Raw genomic sequence first — 21117 nt, 5'->3', positions numbered from 1 at the left:
CTCCAACACAAGCTTTTTTTTCCTTTTTGCTCTTTTTTAAACAATATCATCACATAGAAATGATCTCTATCATAAATCAATTCATAAGACATTTTACAAATCAATCTCAGCCTGAAGTACAGAGGAAAAAGTACATTTACAAGTACATTAAGACACTGTGACACAAGGTTGTTGAGTGAAAAACAGTAAGGCACCGATGCCGTCTGTGGCATAGGTTGTTTCTAAACTAAAAGGAAAAAACAATCAACAATAAAAACCAGAAGATTCTTCAAAATGTCTCAAGAAAATGAAAACAATACTGCAAAGCATAAATATATTGTTTAAAAACCTTATAAGTAGGAAACATCTTGTGAAAGATTGGCAAAACATACAAAGAGTTAGAGATTTGTTCTACCAGACCTCTGTGTTGTTTGGTATGGAAGCAAAGAAAAGCCATAATAATTAGAATTTTATAAGAAGCTTAATATGTAGTCGTGAAATTAATCACCACAGAATACTTAAATGTAGCATGAAAATATTTTACTGTCAACCATCTGAATTTATGTGGTTTTAATGCCCCTCTTTATAATGTCCATAAGGTAATGGACCAGCAGGACATTTTTCAGTTACACAAATTTAAACAGAAAATTTAAGTGTCTGTGGTTTTTCTCATCTGAACTTCTACGTAACCTGACAGGACAGATGTCTGACTGATCCTTGAGCAACTTGAGTATAGCATTTTTGAAGATTTCAGACACAATTTGTTTTTGATTTTTGATTATCTTCTGAAAATTTCAAAAAGAGGAATTCACAATAAAACAATATAAAGCTATAAATAAATAAATAAATAAATAAATAAATAAATAATAATAATAATAATAATAATAATAATATAATTCTGTGATATTTAAATGTTTAATAATGAGTATTAAGTAGTGACTGAATTTTAGATGGTATTCAGTTGCCTCTAAGATAACAATTCTTATGGCCTTTTTTTGCTTCCATAGCTGGTAGAAAAACCTGGTTTTAACCTTCAAAAAATAAGTGTCACATTAATCACACTAATCATAGGATCTGTGGTGCTGTAAGGAAAGAGTGAGTGTATATTTTGGAAAAAAAAAAAAAAAAATCAGTTTATTTTCAGTGAAAAGTTGGTGAAGAGCATTTTTGTCAGCAGTGTTCACCATTCGCCATCCAGGGAGAAATTCAAGAAGCAGAGAAACCAACTTTTTCACTGATCATAAAGTCTTGAATGTGGAGCATGGCTGCCATCAGACACCCACTGACAATAGATCACACTTTGAAGATATTTATATTCCTGCACACCTCCTGTTGATTCAACAAAAACACCCTTTTTGCAGGTTGTCAAATGGGAGACATGATTATTATTTTACTAGAGTGAAATCAAATACGGAAGGAGGGAAAAAAAGCAACACCAATTGTTGCTGGAGCAAATAAAGAGTGGATTTTTACTTTTCGCTGGCTGTTCTGGATGCAAATTAGCATATCTCTACATGTATCAATGATTTTACTGCAAAGCCATCTTTCACATGGTGTGTTTCTCTGTTGTGCTGTAAAGGCTGTGCTTCTGTTTCACACTGTTAGAAAGCATCAAAGCTACAAGTCTTGACAGATTGGTATGAGATGAGATGAGCTCTGCTCGTCTCCATCACATCCCTTTCTGCTTTTAGAGAAGGGAATGTAAAGAGGATTGGAGCTATATGACATAACTGTGTTATACTTTCTCCTATACAACATAAAATAAAATAATGGAATAAATAAGTAGCAATCCAGAATAGTATAACTCTCAAGGTGGTTAATATTTGATTCTTGACACAACTTCTTCCCTGTTATTGATACAAAAATAGATATTAGATATACAGTATATAAAGTATACGGCAGACAATCAAGAAGTGGGTTATTTTTTTCTAAACACCAGTAATTAAATTAAGCAATTGTCACACCCAGCAAGAAAATGCAACAACTACCTATATCACAGCCCCCCGACGCCCCCTTTACTGTACCTCTCCAGTCAACACACACATACATGTTCTCAACCACACACACACACACACACACACACTTCCACTTGGTTAACACTGCACTAAGCTAGCTTTCACCACAACCACAGGCACAGTAAAGAGTATATGTATTTTCTGTTGTCTGTAAATTAAATAAAGTGAGAGAGTGGCCACAGCTAAAAGTACAACCCATGTGCCCGAAGACATTATGCAACTTTGTCAATACATATAGTGGCTCCTGTGAAAACATTTTGTTCCTCAAAGTTTGAATTCCCTTCAGTGAGGTTAAGTGGTGCTGTACTATGTGTGCTTGTCTAATTATGGATGCAGGTCTGTGTGCTCTGAGGGTGTGTCTGTTTTTGATCCACTTACAGAAATGTATGAACTGACTAAACCATAAGGCGAGGGATTCTGTGTGTGCAGCAACAGCACTTATATAGCACCAGAACAGGTAAAAAGGTGGGACAATTCAGAGAGTAACAGGTATTTTTTCTTCTCGCCTGTTAGCCTTACTGCTGTAATGTGTTACAGAGGTTTGTTTTTTTTTACTTGAGAGATACCAATAAAAAAGTGTCTTTGAATATTCCTTTGACATTCTGTGTGACTTTTCAATCATGGGTGGAAACGTAAGATCACAAAACCACCACAGTAACTACTACACATTTCTATATATAACACATCTGTCTGTCAACCTTTCCACCAACTAGTGTTTTCCAAAAATATCTGACAATGTTCTCAGAGATCACTACTGAACTTCATCTCGACATCAACCATGACAGTTCCTCTGTCAGTTATTTGGCTTGAAAACATGTCTCTGAAATTATTTCGTTGTTGTTTTATTGACTAAAGTTGAGGCTCAAACGATGCTGAGATGTGTTGGCAGTGTCGACTGAGGGATTCATGAAAATGTCACAATTTCAACTCAACTCTCCAAATTAATTCTTTATGGTTTCTCTTCAAGGCTCATCCAAATTGGCCTTTTCCCTCTAGGTCCTCAAAATAAACTCCAACATATCTCCACATGGTTGAATGCAACAGATAATGAGTTAGACACATTGGGATGTGGCAAAGCTTTAGCAAAGCATGTCCTAAAAAGTGTTGGTTTTTAAGTAATAATCTGCAACATGTAGCCTGAACTGTATCTTGCTTATGAGACACAGGAAAGGGATATGTTTTGTGTTTCTAGCTTGACAACAATAATTAGATTGTGATTAACAGGGTATCTAGCATGAGCAGTGATAGCCTTGTGTAGCCACACCTCTAGCTTAAACAACAGAAGTCTGGACAGAAATTCAAACACATGAAAAGGACAGTGATGTTGGCTGTTGTCAAAATTTTTAAAAACAGTCAAGTTTACTTAAGGAGAGCATGACACTGGTGCAGTCTTGTTTTCTGTTGTAAAAACAATGAAGTTGCAACAATTAGCTAGCTAGCAGAAAAAAATGGTTTGGTTTGGTTTTCTCGTAATTTATGAAAAAAGGAAATTGGAAAGTTTCGGTGGTAGAAAGTAGAAAATAACATTTTACTGATGTGAGCAATGGTCATGCATGGTCTCTGTCAACCTTTAATACATTGCAGCTAATTCAAACTTGTTCTGCAAAGGCAAAAAAACAAGATAAGTGCCATGTGTCCGGGGACTTGCGAGAGTTGCTTTTTGAAACCTTTTTGGTAGGAGTAAGGTAGACATCAGTTTGAGCTGGAGGTGTGGAGGTGTGTCAGACAATAATTTACTCATGAGTCAAATGAATCATCCACATAACTCAGTAAACCTGCTTCCTGGGAGAGGTTCAAGCTCACCCAGTTCAGCAGATAAAATGAGTGATATCTACAGACGCTTTTAGGTCATTACATTAAGACAATCCATGAAAAAATGACATGACTGATCAATGGCTGTCAGTGATTTTAAAGACAATGCCATGAAGATGTTTATGCTATGCCAAGATGAACATCTCTGAGTGACATATGTGGTTGTCTGTTCCTGTCTTTGCCTTCGTCACCACTGACCCTGGTTCCCTGGACATCTATCCCAGTGGACCTTATCAATTTCCTACCCAACTGGGATGACAAACTGCCCTGTGCAGTTGTCCTCACGCATATTCTTCACATCCTGTTCTGTCGCTGTTAAGACTCCAACAGACTGTGCCAGTGGCAAACCTGCTGTCCTTTAGACTCTTTCATCTGAGTCCAGTGGGTGAGCTCCTCCTCTCCAGAACTGTTGAGGCCGAGAGAAATCCAGCCAATCATCTCCTTACGCTTCATGCTGCGCTTGTTGTAAACGGAGAGGATGAGCGTGACGTCTGATAGCTGGAAAAGAGCTACCTGGAAAACAAACGTCTCTTTGTAGGTTGGGTTGGGCTGGCCTCGACAGATAGATGTCTTACACTTGGACATTTCGTGGCCCATGGAGTTCAGTAAGGTCAGCTTAACATATGTATCTAAACAAGAAACAGACAATTAGCAGACAATTAGAGGGGAAATGACATTTTTACATGCTTGGTTAACAATGCTAAACCATTTATGGTGTTATCTAGTAATGAAGAATTAAAGCACCTGACTTGAGCAATGGATCATTTGTGCAAAATCCTTATGTCTCTCAGTTTATACTCTGAATTAAAACATCACTACCTGCTGCAGTTGTCTGCAGCAAAGTATGACACATTTTCTGCACAAAGCATTTGTTCCTAATAATGTCACTGCAGTTGATGTATGTGATTACGACCGTATAGGATGCGGTTTTCTCCTGATCAAACACAAAGCGCAGCTGTGAGTGTTCCTGATAACAGAACAAGAACTCAAAGGGTGCAAGGAGTGTTAATTCAGTCTTGTTGCTATGCAACTATGTCTAACCTGTAGGGGATAATGTTGAAGATAAAAATGGAGTAGAAAAAGTTAGCAATACGTCTGCCTGTGCTTAGAGGATGAGGAGCCTCCTCGGAAACAGATGATGTAGCTGGAATTAATGTTCCTCATCATGAAATACCTTGAGGGCCTGCTATTATTTTCTCTGACTTTGACATAATGTCAGTGTCAGGACAAGACATGTGCAGACATTTGGAGCCCAGGGCAGTGTCCCAAAACGTGCTCTGTCCAAAACGTGCAGCACATATTCTGGAGGAGATGCATGCCTGCTGCAACCAAACAAATGCATATAAAGACATGATAATGTTCAAAAACTATGACTGTAACTATGTCAGTGAGTATAGAACAGGATGTCAAACCACAGATTAACCTTTCATATGAAGAATGAAAAAAAATCTGGTTCATGATCCTTAAAATCACACAGAAAACATTATCTTTACACTTGTTTCATATGAGCAATATTCAAGAATTTAGGTCTAATGTAGATCCGTACACTCTTAGTCTGGGTGACATCTCTCACCTTTTATTTCCCAGCTGATTCCCCCTCTATTTCTTCCTAAATCAAGCGCATATTCCACAAAAATAATTCCCAATAAATCTTATTCATTTAACCCCAAAGAGAAAATGGGAAAAGGAAAAACACTGCCATTATCAAGCGATTCAGCATTCACCGTTTTCGTATTCACTCTTCATTTCCATGCAGAAATCATGACATAAACTGAAGCCACAAATCCAGCTGAAAGTAAACGAGGCAAGACTGGCAATCACAATGGGTCTTTGAGAGGGTTTCGCCCCTCGTCTACAACCATACTCCATAATAATGCTGTGTATTATGTTCCTGTTTAAGAGGCAGTAGAAGGAATGAATTGCTGAGGCTTTCATACTGTCGAGTGCCAGCTGCCTTCCAACGCCTAGCTCACCGCCTTGAATCACACATTCAGTTGCTCTCTTTGACATAAAAGCACAGTGAAAAAAATAGCCTTGATTTCTTTTTTGACTGCTGCTGAATGGGCTCTGTAGAGCTGTGGATGTCTTAAGTGGTCAGTAGCAGTGATGCATGGCTCTTTGGTATTGTTGCTGAATGACAGGGGCTGCGACTGATGATTAACTTGACTCGTAGGCTTGGTACTGTTTTGAAATGGTAGAAAAGGGGCTTTGAAATTGCTCTGCATCTTTTGACTGCACTCTCTCCACGTTGTAAGACGCACAAAGTCAATCAAGGCCTTCATAAGGATTTTGCACAAAGATTTTTTTCAGTGTTACCAGATGTGACTATTGGCTAAATGTAAATTGAAGACTATACAGTGTGGATATGCTATTCAGGAAAGTGCAAACAATATCAATAATCTGGCAGCGTGTCATTTGTTACAGACATTCATGGATACAAGGAACACGGCAATTAATGGGAGGGCAGTGCAGTGTGTCTTTCACATGAATATTTATGCTCTACTCTAACACAGAAGTCCTGTTTCTGTTTCATGTGCTGTAAGCAGAGCTGAAAAATGTAAAATTACACCCAAGGCATGCCAAAGTGTACTGTTTAAGCCAGCAGTCAATGACGCACAACATTGCCTTCTAGCTGGCCATCAGCCACCAAGCAAACCGGATTGAGTTAGCATGAAAAGTGTTGCTTCTGAGTGAAAACATGAAAGACTTTCAGGCATCACGGGCACAAGCACGAGAGAGACACACAAAACAGGTAGTGGAGCGTGGTAACAGGGCTACATGCAAAAGATACACGTTCAGAAATGGAGGAACAAGGTTGACAACAAGCAGTCATCTTCATGGATGAGTGTTATTTTTAATGTGTGTAAAGGAGTAACAGTGAAAAATGAAGATGCATAGTCATTGCTATAGCTCCTATCACTGCTTTTTAAAACAATTTTGACTTTACACCAAATATTAGTTAATGCAAACTTCGATATTTTGGGAATCATGCTTATCCACTTTCTTGCTGAGAGTTAGACAAAATGCAATACCACTCTTGTATCTGTCTAATAAATATGAAGCTACAGCCAACCACTGCTAGCTTAGTTTAGGATTAAGACTGGAAACATGGGAACACAGCTAACTTGACTCTGTCTGAAGGTCACAAAATGTGTTTACCAACACACCACTATAGCTACGTAATATCTGTTCAAATGTCAAGTTGAAGTTTTACTCAGAGTTACTGAGGTTGCCAGTTAGTCAACAGAGACTCCAAGCATGCTGTGTCCCTGTTTCCAGTCTTTATGCTAAGCTAAGCTAACCGGATGCTGGCAGTGGCTTCATACAGTATTTAGCACACAGATATAAGCAGACTTCCCAAAATCAAATAAACAAATCAGGGTTAGCAAAGACAGCGCCTGACAGTACAGTCAGAAACAATGTACTTGAACATTTCATGGTTGTTACATTCTTCTTCTTTTTTCATCTACAATACTGGTCAAAGGTTTTGACACACCTTCCCATTATGAAAAAGTGTGTCAAAACTTTTGACTGGTACTGTATTTCTAGTGAAAAATGTTATATTCATCATGGAAACCAGATGAATAAATATGTTAATGTTAAAGTTAATTAATATAAATTACAGAAGATGACCAGTGTTTGTGTCTGATAAACTGCATCCATGAAGTTAATATGAAAACATCCAGGATCCAACAGTGATAGCACCTCACTTTGTGGCAGGGACAGAGACTCACCTCTGATAATATAAACCTGTCCACCTATCAAGTGTTTTAGACAACAGAACAGCCCATCTGACAACAAGGGTTGGACAGCAGTAAGAAAAACAACGGACCAAGATGTCAAAAAGGTAGTAGGGTGAGAGAATTTCAGGTGCAGACATAACAGAAGATGCGAGGAAAGAAAAACAGGGTCAGGAGGCCAACAACATTACACAAAGTTCAACAAGAGGCAGTTTCTGTTTGAACTTGCTGCTTGGATCCCTGGAAACTGACTGGGAAGGCTGATGGGGAAATTAGGGCAACCAGGGATCAAACCAGAGGAAAACTAAAAAGCAGGTAGTGGAGCTGAAATTGACTGTATAGCTTCTGTCTGGCTCAGTTGTATTTGAACAAAACAACACATGTAGCATGTTTAATATTTAATAAATGACAGAGGTCTTTCATGTCAGTTAGCCCACATATTTACAAGTACAGTAAAATTTGCAATTTCTACTCATTATAAAGGTGGATGAATAAGTAGCACACTTACAATTTAATTATATAGACATAAAACTGACTAATGGCTCCATGCTACTACAAAAAAAGAAAAACAAGTTGGTGGTTTGGTATGGTTTGCTAATCTGTAAAGCAAGAAAAATGTGTAAATTTCCAATTCTATCCCTCTGTTAGTTGCAACTGTGATTGAGAAAAACAAATTGGTCATATTTCAGAGTAACATTTACAATCGGAACAGATTAAAGCTGCATTATCATTATTATTATTATCACACAATGGATCTGGTGTAAGGAATACTAAAGACAAAACACTATGCACACGCTCAACTTGCCCTTTTCTTGTCTAGTATCTCAAAGAGTGCACACAATTTTTATCACACCCTTCACTGGTCTTTCAGCAATGACTACAACGAAACGTTTTAGAGTACTTACTGGGTGGCTTGTTGGCAGCCAGGTTTTTGAAATGGATGCCTTTGATGATCTCCACAGAGAGACGTCCTGTTGTGGCGTTGTACACCAGGCCCACGAGGATCTCTGGTGTGGAAGTCTGACTGACTGACTGGAATGATGAGGCGCTTTCACTGCATGTCATATCTGAGAGGCTGACCTGGGATTCACCACCCTGGAAATGTTAGCACACCATGAAAATTGTACACTGGGATGTATTGTCAGTGCACCCCTGTCTCGGTTTTCTGTTCTGTTATGTAATATCAAGGATTAATCATGTGAAATGTATGTGTTAAATTTATGTTTATTAGTTCCTAACACTAGCAGTCAGTACCGACAAACTATCCATAGCATTTGCAAAACTCAGAGTACAAATGCATTATAATTCTGATGACACTACTTAGTTATGTTCGGCCTAATTATGGCTGCTTATGCCATGATTGAACAATTGCTATTTGGGAGAGGGGTTTAGGAATTGCTCAATTGGCGTGGAGAAAGAAGAAGAAAAAAAATCTTTGTGTGTTGGAAGTTTGGATCCCTGCATGATTAAATAAGTCAACATTACAACCTGACAGGGATTTATTTCCCTGGCAATGTGTACTGATTTTTTCAACAGCATATGTTCTTTTTTGCCTCAGAATTCATAAAATATTGTTTTGAGAAACAATAAAAGGCAAGCAAACTAATATATGACAAAATCCTTGGAGAATATGTTAATGGACCCTTGTGGTTTCAGATACCAGCTGCTTTTTTCAGCTGCTTTTCCTCTTTGTAATCTTTGAAATGTATTTAAATTGCTGTAACGTTTTAAATGCTCGCAAAAGAAAAACAAACCACCGCAACTGAATTGATTGTTGTTTTCTTCTCTGATGTAAAATGCAGGCACCACCACCTATTCCTCGGGCACATAAAACCAACAAAGCAAACAAAACAAGATATTTATATTCTCTCAAGCTGCGAAATATAACCTCATTCTGAAAATGTTATCCAATCACATAAAAGATCAATCAATGCAGGGGAGTAATTAGTGAGGTGTTGAGAGAGAGAGCTTGAAAGCCAACACCTGCTTTGATCCTGCTTACCGGGAGTGCACAGCATGGGTCTAATATGACCGGCACAGACATTTTGCCCTGAAGGTTGAGCTTGGTGAGGTAGAACACCTTTTCCCCGAGCACCTTCTCCTTCTTCATCCTTCGCATGCTGTAAAGGCGGAATCGGATAGCATAGTTGCTGATCATCTCTGACTCCACATGGCTAAAGCGGAAGGTCTCCGTGAAGATGGGGCAGGGGCCTCTCTGGATTCCCGTCTTCGCCCTCTGTTTCTTGGTGGGCAGCAGTACCAGGTGGACCTGCCAGGAGATGTTGCCAGTGCGTTTTACAGCGGGAAGGTCTGTTACTGCCATGATGGTCATCGCCAGCTGCTGCTCCTCTGAGTCATAGTCGAACACCACATCCAGAGTGCCGTATTTTGCAACTGGATCTGGTTCATAACCTTTAGGGAGCAGTGCTGCAGATCCACGGGCTGACATGTCCTAAAGATAGACCAATGAGACATTCAGTAATCATCTCATTACTCACTAAATAACCTCACTACACATTTTCAGTCATACCTTGTATCTCTCTCTGTTAGCAGTGGTATTTACCTCTGGGCTGAGGACAGCGGTGCTGTCGCTGGGCACATCCTCTTCGTACCCCTTGTTGAGGTAACTCTCTGTCTCATGGCCGTCACTGCCCTCACTGGGGCATTTGCCAAAGGAAAGGTGAGGACTGCCGCTAGTATGTGATAGGTCACACTTGGCGTCACCGAGGTCTGACAGTGTGCAGGACATCCGTGGAGAGCCATTCTCATCCTGATAGGGCGGCGGTTGAAGCTCATCCAGTGGCGGTGTTCGTCTCATCCTCTGGATGCAGTTGGCTGGTTGGAAGGAAGACAGAAAAGATATCAAGAAACACTATATATATTTATATTATCAATAGCATATTATGTCTACATTTTTATTTGAACCATGCAGAAAAGTCATGAGAAGCTGCTTTCTGTTCTTAGCAATGCAGGGGTCCAGGGATGACAGTGTTGGCTGGTAGATCTGACAGAGAGGAATATCTTGACAACTGTATGACGGATTGGCATAAAATTTGGTACAGATATTCAAGGTCCCTTGAGGATAACCCTAATGACATCTGTTGATCACCTTTTTATTTAGTGCCACCAGTGACAAATTATAACGTGTTAAATATTTTACTACCCTCTTGATGGATTGGTATAAAAATTAGGTATATACAATCATGTTTCCCAGACGATAAACTGTATTGACTTTGGTGCTCCTACCTTTTCTTTAGTGCCACCAACAGCTTGACATTTTTGGTACAGAGTGAGATTTTTTGACAATTAGTGGATAGATTCATGCATGTGGGGAAATATTTTCAGCAGTGGGGGATTGGCCTCTATACGTGCAAGTACAAATTATTATGTGTACATGCATGACAGTGTACTTTTTTCCCGTGAATATTTTGGTTGTTTTCTGGACTAATTAAAGTAAAGAAATATGCAGTTATTTACTGCACCATTACTCTGCTATGGCTCTGGCTATTATGTCTGTTATTGTCCCACAGCTCCCCTGCACTTATACTATAGGTGAGGTGACAGTCAGATCGGGATATTAAGGTAGAATGCCATAAGCATGTTTATCCATCTGTTCAAATTAGAACAGATAAATTATTAAAACTTTTTTTTTCACAGATGATTTAAAAGGCAAAATGATATTTCTGTTATGTTGCACTCTGGCCAGCAGCCCCTTCAGCACACCACTTCCAGCAACCATGGATGGATTGCCATGCTGAAGTTGGCAAGTTCTGGTCTAAATACATTAGGCTTTGCATTCATCTAGTAGTTTGTATAGCATGTTTCATACACAGGAAAATTCAAAGTGTTTTTCACGGAGAGACATACTGTAGAGGCTAAAAAGAAAAAATGTCAATAAAATAACATAAAAAGTGATAAAATAGATTGCGCAGATCTAAAAACTGACTAATTTTTAACTACTATAAAAGCAGTAGCAAACAAATATTTTAGCTTTGATTTTTTTTTGTACAGCAGTGTGGTTAGAAGCAGCTCTCTTGTGTTTTCATTAAGGGTGTCGAGAAGAGCATTACTCATTCACTTTACACATATGTTGATCAGTATTGATTTCATTTTGGAGGAGACTGAGTCTGAAATATTTTAATCTATTATCAACAACAACACCAGATAATGGGAGACAAGGTGGAGAAAGAATGTTTACCCATGTTGTAATGAGTTTACAGAATTAACACAAGGATAAAACAGAGCAAAGATTAAACTTACGGACAGTAAAGCACTTATTACCAAAGGTTCAGAGTCATTAATGCATATGTAGTTCTGCCTAGCTTTATATAAAGTTATTCTATATTTCATTTACTGAGACTCAAAGAGTAAATGTGTCATCAGTAGCTGCACCTTAATGCCAAAATGATTCTGGTTCTTATTTTCTGGTAAAATGTGAATAGTTCATGTAATTCTTTAAGATTGTCTAATACCCTATTATATGCAATTTATCACACATTTTATTTTCACTCTGACAAATGAAACTTACTATGCCCATCCTCATGAGCATAATGTTCTCTGCGAGTGAAATCTTTTGAATGCATAAGCTAAATAAAACATCAGATATGCACCATTAAAGGACTGAACTGAATACTTCTTAATCTGCCACAGATTTCATGCCTCTCACCTTTCTAAATGATTCAGTTGCCTGGAAGGCAAAGAATAAGGCTGTACTGAGCGTGTCTGTGGCACTTATAAAGAACCTTGAATAGTGTTGTCAGCTGCATTCTCAAATCTGCCTCCCTTGTCCAATTTGGATTCACAAAAATTGAGCAGCCGATGCTAATACTCCCATAGGGACACTGGCGAGGAGTACTTTAAACCCCGTCTCTTGCAAAAAAAAAAGAAAGAAAGAAAACAAAAGATGAAGACGAAAATAACTTGGGGAAAAAAAATCCTCCTCTTTTGCTGTCTGCTAACTTAAGGAAAAAGCCAACACTGTGATGACGTAATCCACTCCAACTTATTGTTCCAGCTTTCTCCCAAGTTCTTGAAACTTTCACTCTTAATAATGTCAGCGAGATGCCGCCTCAAAGTGGCACATATCAGTGGCAGGATGGAGGCAAAGGAGTCTTAACTAAGTGTCATGGAGGGCTTGATGAAAGGAGCAAATCCATTTTGAGCAGCTTTTTTCCTGCTGAGCCGGGGGCGGTTGATTTGATGGAGGCTGCTGTGTAAAAGCACTGCTCTTTTCTCCAGCCCACTAATTGGGATGGTTACCATTCCTCCTCTCGTCTAACCCTTCCTTAACAGAGTTTCATCCCCTCTGCACTAGCAGGCGCCTTGTTTTGCCTTCTTGTATCTCTGTAAGCGGGGAAACAGTTTGTGCTTTGTGAATCTTGACAGTGAAACTCAGGTATAAATATCTTAGGAGACAAATGAGAGGAGCGGCACATTATTGTCCTGATCATGACTGTGAGGAGTGAAAAACACAGCTGACCTTCCACCCGGCAAGCAGCACAGGCTCCTTCCACTGTCAGCTTAAGGCCAGTAGCAGCTCATGTAGTATTGTCTAATAAATCTTTGTAACATATTATTTGTTTATTCAAAGAAATGAATGACAGAGTTAAATTCAAAATAGTTACAGTTACAGTAATTGAAATTAATACATCGTAGTACTACTGAAAAACTGAGCACAGATATGATAGATGTTATTATAGACCTGTACATGGCTTTGAATACATCCTGTGAAAGCAGCTTTTTACGAGGTGTTTTACCAGGAACAGCTCTTTGTGTATGCCTCTAAGCACCTGGAAAACACAAACACACACTTGAAAATGATCTCAGCCACGAGGTTCCCCTGTTAATCAGCTAGCTTCATTTCTTAAAGGAACAGTTCCTAGAGTAAGATAAGAAGGTTTATATCATGTCTTTGCTTTAGTTATGTACTGTAGTTGGGTCAGGACGTGGTTAGCCTAGCTTAGCATAAAGACTGGAAGCAGAGAGAAACTGCTAGCCTCCATACAAATTTAAAAAATATACCTACCTAAATCTCACTAATTAACATATATCAATTCCATCATCAATAATATAAACGTGACAATATGACATGACCACTCATAGTGGTATGGCAAAAGCTTAAACTTAGCTTAGACTGACACCATTTCTACACAGGAAGCAGATGCGGTGCAGTGTTGAGTGCTTGAAACAGAGGAAGATGGACTTGAAGCATAAAAATATGATTCAGGTCGTGTGAAGCCGTTATGGTCTGTGTAGACAGCTTCATTGGTTAAAATAGAGGGGTATCTATGCTGTCAAATATGTGTAAGATAGACAACTAAAAAACACAGCTGACGCTTTTCTGTGTAGACACAGTGTGAAAGCAGGAGGAAACAGCTAGCCTGGTCTGTCCGAACGTAAAAACATTCACACACCAGTACCTCTCAAGCACGCTAATCATGTTTGATCTAAAACCGATGTGATCTTACAGGTAGTTACGTGCAGGACTTATCCAGGTGTAGAGCCATGCTAGCTGTTACCCCTGCTTCCAGCCTTTATGCTAAGCTAAGCTAACTGTCTCCTTGCTATAGTTTCATATTTACTTGTATTAATTTTCTCATCTAAATCTGTGCAATTAAGTGATAAAGTGAGATCTGTGGTGTTAGTGAACTGATTGTTAGCTGGTGAGGTAGCAGAAATAGGAGAAAGTCAGCTTTCCTATCATTTTTCATATGAGGTCATAATGAAAACAAGATTCAATAACAATGGTAAGCACCTCATAATATTATTGTTAAAGCATGACAAATCACTGCACAACAATGTCCTAATCAAGCGGTCTTGACAGCTTCCTAAACTCAGAGAATAGAAAAAAAGTTGGTCCAGACAAACCTTAGATTTCATTCTTAATGCTTACTTCCTATTTTGGGAGGCTGTGTGGAGCCACCAGGACACCCACCCTCCCTGATTCTGCAGCCTCTGCACAATCCTCCTCTTGTATAATACATATGTCCTGAGGATAAAGCTAGTTCATACTCTCAGACAAACACAAGGAGCAGTGGGAGTTGAGAGGAAATAACAGGCGCCTCAGAACTTTTACGATTGCTTGTTTGAAATTAATGAAATGAAATGCACTCAGGGTTAATAAAAGTGGCCTTCAACTATATCATGAAAACTACCTATGTCCAAATATGGAATATTTCTCTGTTTTGGAGGGAAACACTGACCCTAATGTCAGGACTGGTGTGTATGTCATTGGTGATCTGTGATTGCTTGCCATCAAAGCCTCACCCCAAGGAGGGAAATAATGAACCTCTAGTAGTTTCAGCCATGGTGGACACAGTTCTCACTCCTTTTCCTTTCCTGGCTACAGACTGGATTGATGTGTTGTGGATTACAAATAACATGAACAATAATCCGAAAAAAATGTTTTGAGAAACGGCAAAATGTCTTCTAACTTCCTTTTACGGATAGGTTTTTCTTGTTGTTTTTATTTTACAGAAAGCCTCAAACCTTTGAATTTTTCTATATAATCCTTCAAACCTTCAAGGGTATTTGAATCACACTAAAACGAACACAGGACCTTTCATAGCTAAAATGTTGTCATATAAATAAACCAAGCTAATTTCAAATTGTTGCTGCCAGGCACACATGACTCAGATCCTTGCCTCTCTCTCACAAGAAACACTCACCGCATAATCTTACTGCTACAGACAACAAGTCAGCTATAGCTTTGTCCAAAAAACAAACATGTGTAATACGGTGAGAGTGGTTTCTTTGAAATACAGTAAATGAAAAGCTTTAGTCTTGTCTGCTTGGAGGTCAGTGGAGATGTGTGTCTGGGCTCATCTACCCAGACTTTCTCTGAAAAAAATGGTCTCTTTAATTTACTGTAAAAAAAATCTCGTAGATTAGGTTCAACATGTAGAAATTTGTATATTAAGACCCTGACATTACACCAATGTGTAATGTAATGCAATTACACCATTAACCAGGAACCAGAACAGCTCACATACTTTTAAGATGATTAACAGAAAAAGAAAAGCAGAATAAAAACATATACTGTGACAAAAAGTTGCTTTCCAGTATGTTTTTACACTTTACTTTTTTCTTCATTTCAATTCTAAACAGTTTTTTTTTTTTTTTTTTTTAAATCTGATGAAACAAGGAGGAAAAAATCTGTCTTTGGTTGATCTGGTACTAACTGGCAGACATTCATGAGACAAAATATTCTGATGGTCTCATTTGACTATTAATCAGAGGTAGATTTATTGTCGTAAAAGTGCTACATGTGGCACATTCAAGAGCATTATATCTGAAAGGAACACACTGTATTATCACAGAAATCACAGACTGTAAAGTGAGGTGAACTGAGCAGCATATTCCAAATCATTTATAGGCCACATGCACAGAAATAATTTGTTTTGAAAAATTGTCTCTTCCAGTGGACAACAACTCAGTAATCTGTTACTGACTGCGTGTTCTCACTCTTGTCAGAGAGTCACTTGACTGTCGGCCAAGAATCGTTGATTAGCTCTTATCCTTCCAGTCTCAAGAGACACCGATTAAATTAGGCTGCATTTCACTTTTGATCAGATGATGAACATCTCCTTTTTTGTGCGACAAAAGCAAGATGATCTTTGCAGGGATTTTCTGTGTATGTGTTAATCACTTGAAATAATAGACATCAACTACTTCAGGAGATGTAAAAATACAAAAAAGACCTGAAAATATTAAAATATGATATCACCAAGCAGCACTTGTTCCCCCTCTGGTATCATTCTCTGTGATGAGCCAAAAAATTATAACTTCACGAATGATGACAGAGACCATCTAGTGGTTATGAAGAGACATACAGTTTTTGCAGCACTTGCGTAACAACACCGTTGTACAGTGTGGTGCATCTTTACTAATGGAGTCAGAGGCATGTCATGCACTATTTATCCCTCAGCTACACATTCAAACATTGCTTTAAATAGATTGTGCCAGACAGTCAGCCTTGGAACCCACTGTCTTATATAACACAAAGCTGGTTCAGACATGATTCACCAATTTAGGACGCCGACTAACATTAGACTGTTAAAAAACACTATGAGACATAAACATGCCTGATGTCTAACACAGTTGTATCATATGTGCATCTTAATATGTGTCCAAACAAAACTGCAATTTTAGAATCTGATACAGTTCTGTAAGATCACCACATCTACTTTTTTAAAAATGATCTTATATAAAAGCAAATAGTCTAGAAGTGGCATCTGCAAGCAGTTAATACAAATCACAACATTCATGTCACAAATTTTATTGACTCATTTTCCTTATTTGCTGTAGTTTGGGACCTTTCAGATAAGATAAAAGATCAGATAAAATAGAATACAATAACATAGATAAAATGCAATTTTTCATTTGCTTATCTAGTTCCTTAAAGGAGTGATTCAACTTTCCGGGACATTACTCCTGTTCTTGCAGGAAGTTAGATGAGAGGATTTACACAACTCTCATGTCTGTTTGGTTAATATGAAGCTACAGCCAGCAGTTGATTAGCTTAGCTTAGCATAAAAGTTGGAAACAGGGGGAAAAGCTAGCCAGACTCTATCACAAGTTAAAGAAAAGCAGCAGTGATGACAAGACTTGAGGAAGTTACTGCTTCCAGCAAAGAAACAGTCCTGCACATAGCATCTCGTAAAACCACAACTTGTTGTTTTTACACTTACACTTGCATGAACTAAACAAATGAGATATAACGTGTTAATTAGAGATGCTAGAGGTGCTGGTACACAGATTTTATTACCTTTGGAAAGAGCCAAGCTAGCATTTCTCCCTGTTTCTGCTAATAACCTTAAATACTTGAGTGCACATATTAATATTATTTATTTACATTTTCAGTGTATTTAAAACACCATACAGCCTAAATAAGGAGGTCCAATATAGCAAATAACTACAGTAGGCCTGTATCATAAGATGTAAACTCCAAATAACTGATTCATGCTCAAGGTGCAGCTGTATGAAATCAGCAGCACACACATCAAGTCAAGCGTTGTGACAGATGAATAAGAGAGCAAACAGATTTATCGAAATAGGTCAGTGCTGGCGTTCTCCTGTGACTTGGACTATGTTGAAATAAAAAAAAACAACAAAAAAAAACTGCCTTCTATCCACCACAGTGAATGAAAGATGCGTCAATTTTTTTAAAAAGAGAGAGAAAAAAATGAACTGTTAGGCTGCGGCTGGGCAGATTATGCAGACGGTTGACTGTTTCGCAACCCTCCCACGGAGAGTGTGCTGAACGGGAGCTTCGCTTTGATCACCTCTCTGGATTAACTGACAGTGAGTATCAGTGTGTACGTTGTGTGTATGTGTGTGTGTGTGTGTGTGTGTGTGTGTGTGGTGTACTTGTGTTTGTTAGTATGGAGGTGCAGAGGACTCAAGCTTACTGCAGTAATAAGGGGGAATATCTGTATTAATCTAACCACTCTAGTGAAACTTCTCATTGTATGAATGAAATGTTATGTGATGGATAGGGAATCAACCATAAATCAAGGTGATTGTAAGGACCAATAACCTTAAAATACATATATGAATTCCAGCAGGAAAACATATACATTTTTCTAATTCTCAGATACAAAACCTACCGTCATCAGCTGAGGCTTCGCTGCTGTAGCCGTCATAATCAGCCGTCAGGGGGCTGTACTTCTGCCGGCTCTCCCAGCTGAAACCTCCTGCGTGTTTGACATTAGCGGCGGCCTTGGCTCCTCCCCGGAGGCCTTGGGACCGGCTGACTGCTTCTTGATACTGACCCATCAGTTCATCCTCACTGTCCGATGATGAGCCCTGCAGGTCGGCGTCAGAGTAGACCTTGTCTGTTTAGGATGGGAAAAGATAGCCTGGTTAGTGTGGGGAAAATGCAAAAAGTTCTGTTTTGAGCAAGGAGACTTACAGTAGTCATTGACTGAAAACTGGTAGACTGGCAACCTCTACTGGCACGCATGCTGCATTTCACATGAGGAAATCTTCGGAAATTACATTTTTATCTCCGTCAGGCATAAGCCTGGAGGTGATCATGCGTTTGGTTGTGTATGTGTGTCCGTGTGTGTATCTGTCCACATTTAATCTCACATACTACTGAACCCATAAGCCTAATATTTTTTGTACACATTTATGACTGTATGCTCAAGGAGCTCTCATGATTGCAGTGATTCACAATGTTTGAAAAACCTATTTTATAACGCCACTGACTGCTCTGTTGTATACCACCATTGACTGCTGACTCCTCGCTCCTCTTAACTAGCCATTAGGGGCTGCAAGTGATCAACCACATGCCTCAGTTTGGAATCTTGTTTCCACCAGGGAAAACCAATTATACCTTGTTGCCACATTAGATCAATGTGTTGTCAATTCAAATAAATACTGATAAGATTCCTAATGAGCCTATCATAAAGCTCAGACTTTCGTCTTTTCAGCAGACCTCACCATTTTATGATATGCATTACAACATAGCAAAAGGCATTTCCTGCAACTGGCTAGGCTAAAAACAAGGCTTACCTTGTCTGTTGCAGGCCACATTTTGGTCTTTGTCATGGCTCAAAAACTGACATCCATAAAAAAGTTTGGTCTCATCTTGAATTGGAGCATCTGCAGATTAATTCCATACCCAATATGTTATGATCCACTAAAGTTAGGCATGATACGAGGTGAATAAGTCCCTGTTTTTGTTATCTTCGCCGCCATCTTGACTGTACACACCTGATGGAGATCTGCACTCCACAGAGTCCACTCTTCTAGTTTTATGAATGTGTCATTCAAGCTAAAATGACAGAAGCTTTACAAAAATAAGGATGAGATGACATCTTCATTTTGAATTAAGATTTCTACAGGGTCAAAGGTCAAAATAGTAAAATTAACTCTTAGAATGACATTTAGTGTAGGAGAGTGATACAGATCTCTGCAGAGAAAGGTTTGAACCTGTTGTCCCCCTCAACTCAAAAAAATGTTTTTTTCTTGTCCCTACAGTTGGATGTTTTAGGTTCAGTGTGCAGCATGATGCATGTGCAGAGTTTGACACTAGAAGGCTGTTTTCACATTTGTCTGCTGAAAGTGGAAAGTTTCTCTGTGCTCATTGATCATCTGATTTTAAAGGGAGAGGCCTATGAGCATGATTTGTGACATCACAACTAGTTTGGAAACCAGTCCTGGACCAGTATGCAACTAACACAAGTGTGATGTGGAAACTTGAAGCCTCCAGTGCACAAACACTGAGAAGGGACTTTACAGTGAAGTAGGAAACATCTTGTGTCAAACTGTTAAACTTTTGAAATGAACAATAGTTGCATATTCATAGACTCTGGTATTTTTAATGAGAGAGAAGGATTAAATGTAATTTTAAGGATTTTAAAGTAGTAATTCAACTTTTTGTGGAAAAACCATATCAGACACACATTATTGTTCCAAGCAGAGTATTTTTTATCTTAATACATGCATGAAGGGGATCTTTATCTAAGTCAATAATAATTCAGATTGTAGTGGTAAAGTCATAAAAATTTCATGGAGAAAAAAAGAAATGTACCTATTGTTTTGCTGTCTAAATGTATGAAAAACATGAAAAAAAAACACCCATTCATTGCTCAGGCATGTTTAGTTGTGGCAGCTGTTGCTGATTGGATCACTCTTTGTTAAGTGCTGCAGTTAAAGAGCACTAAAATCAAAAAGGAACATCTGCTCACTCACACAGCAATGCCTTTCTCCTGTATCAAATTATCTAGATCATACTTCCAGTGTTTTGAATGTGTTGAGATCCCGGTGTAACTAACTACAAGAAACAAAAAACAACAAGATGTGATTCATTTAATTTTATGGTTTTTTGTGTCGTAATGCAGTGACATCATTCATTCTCAAAGGTGAATTAAACACTTGGCGGAAGAAGCTTCATTAATAAGCTAGTCTGAGATATTTTTTGTCTTACCAAAGTGATTCTGAAATGCTTGATAAATAAGGACCCTGGATGTGATTAACAGGACAAAGACAATGTTGAAAGATTATCCCTGAGAGTTCCTGTTTCATTGTTTACAGGTAAGATATATGATGTGAAGTGGAGATTTAAAACATGTACCTCTACAAGGGCAGATATACAGTATATGTATTTACAATGGGTATCTGTATGTATGGTTATCTTAATTTATTCCACCCTCACCTCATGTAAAAATAGTCCGGGCTTTGCATGGTTCAGTTTTGGAAAGCCAGCAGATACAGAATGCTGCTCTGGATGACTTGTAGCAGCATCTATGTAGGCATTCAAGGCCATCTACTCATCTTTTAAGACATTATAGCACATTAAATGATGCATTTTTAAGGTCAGACATTCAAAGAAAATAGCTCAGCATCATAGTGCTGAAGAAGACTGATCAATTTGCCAAAGTTGCATTTCAGAGTTAAGTTAGAGTTAGAGGTTTATTGAACATGAATGAATTGCTTCGCAGCAATGATGTTACCATGGTGCTCTGTATATGATCAGATGCATTATGCAACAAAGTGCCATGTTATGCAACAGAAAACTATTTATGGAAATATAAAGAATATATTGATGGTACATCAGTATACTG

At 38.5% G+C, this 21117-nt stretch overlaps 1 protein-coding gene across 1 annotated transcript in view; it reads right to left on the bottom strand.

Annotated features, from left to right (window-relative positions):
- Positions 1-1158: 1158 nt before the first annotated feature.
- Positions 1159-21117, bottom strand: part of syt14a (synaptotagmin XIVa) — a 30933-nt gene continuing 10974 nt past the window's right edge. Inside the window, exons 3-7 of the mRNA XM_067614184.1 lie at positions 18154-18381; positions 10110-10381; positions 9549-9998; positions 8452-8641; positions 1159-4435 (exon numbers count right to left, since the gene is read on the bottom strand). Coding sequence (XP_067470285.1) covers positions 4122-4435; positions 8452-8641; positions 9549-9998; positions 10110-10381; positions 18154-18381 — 1454 coding nt within the window. The 3' untranslated portion in view covers positions 1159-4121. The remainder of the gene's footprint in view (positions 4436-8451; positions 8642-9548; positions 9999-10109; positions 10382-18153; positions 18382-21117) is intronic.

Source organism: Thunnus thynnus, chromosome 16 (assembly GCF_963924715.1).
Source record: "Thunnus thynnus chromosome 16, fThuThy2.1, whole genome shotgun sequence".
Lineage (NCBI taxonomy): Eukaryota > Metazoa > Chordata > Actinopteri > Scombriformes > Scombridae > Thunnus > Thunnus thynnus.
This window is presented reverse-complemented; position numbering and strand designations above follow the sequence as displayed.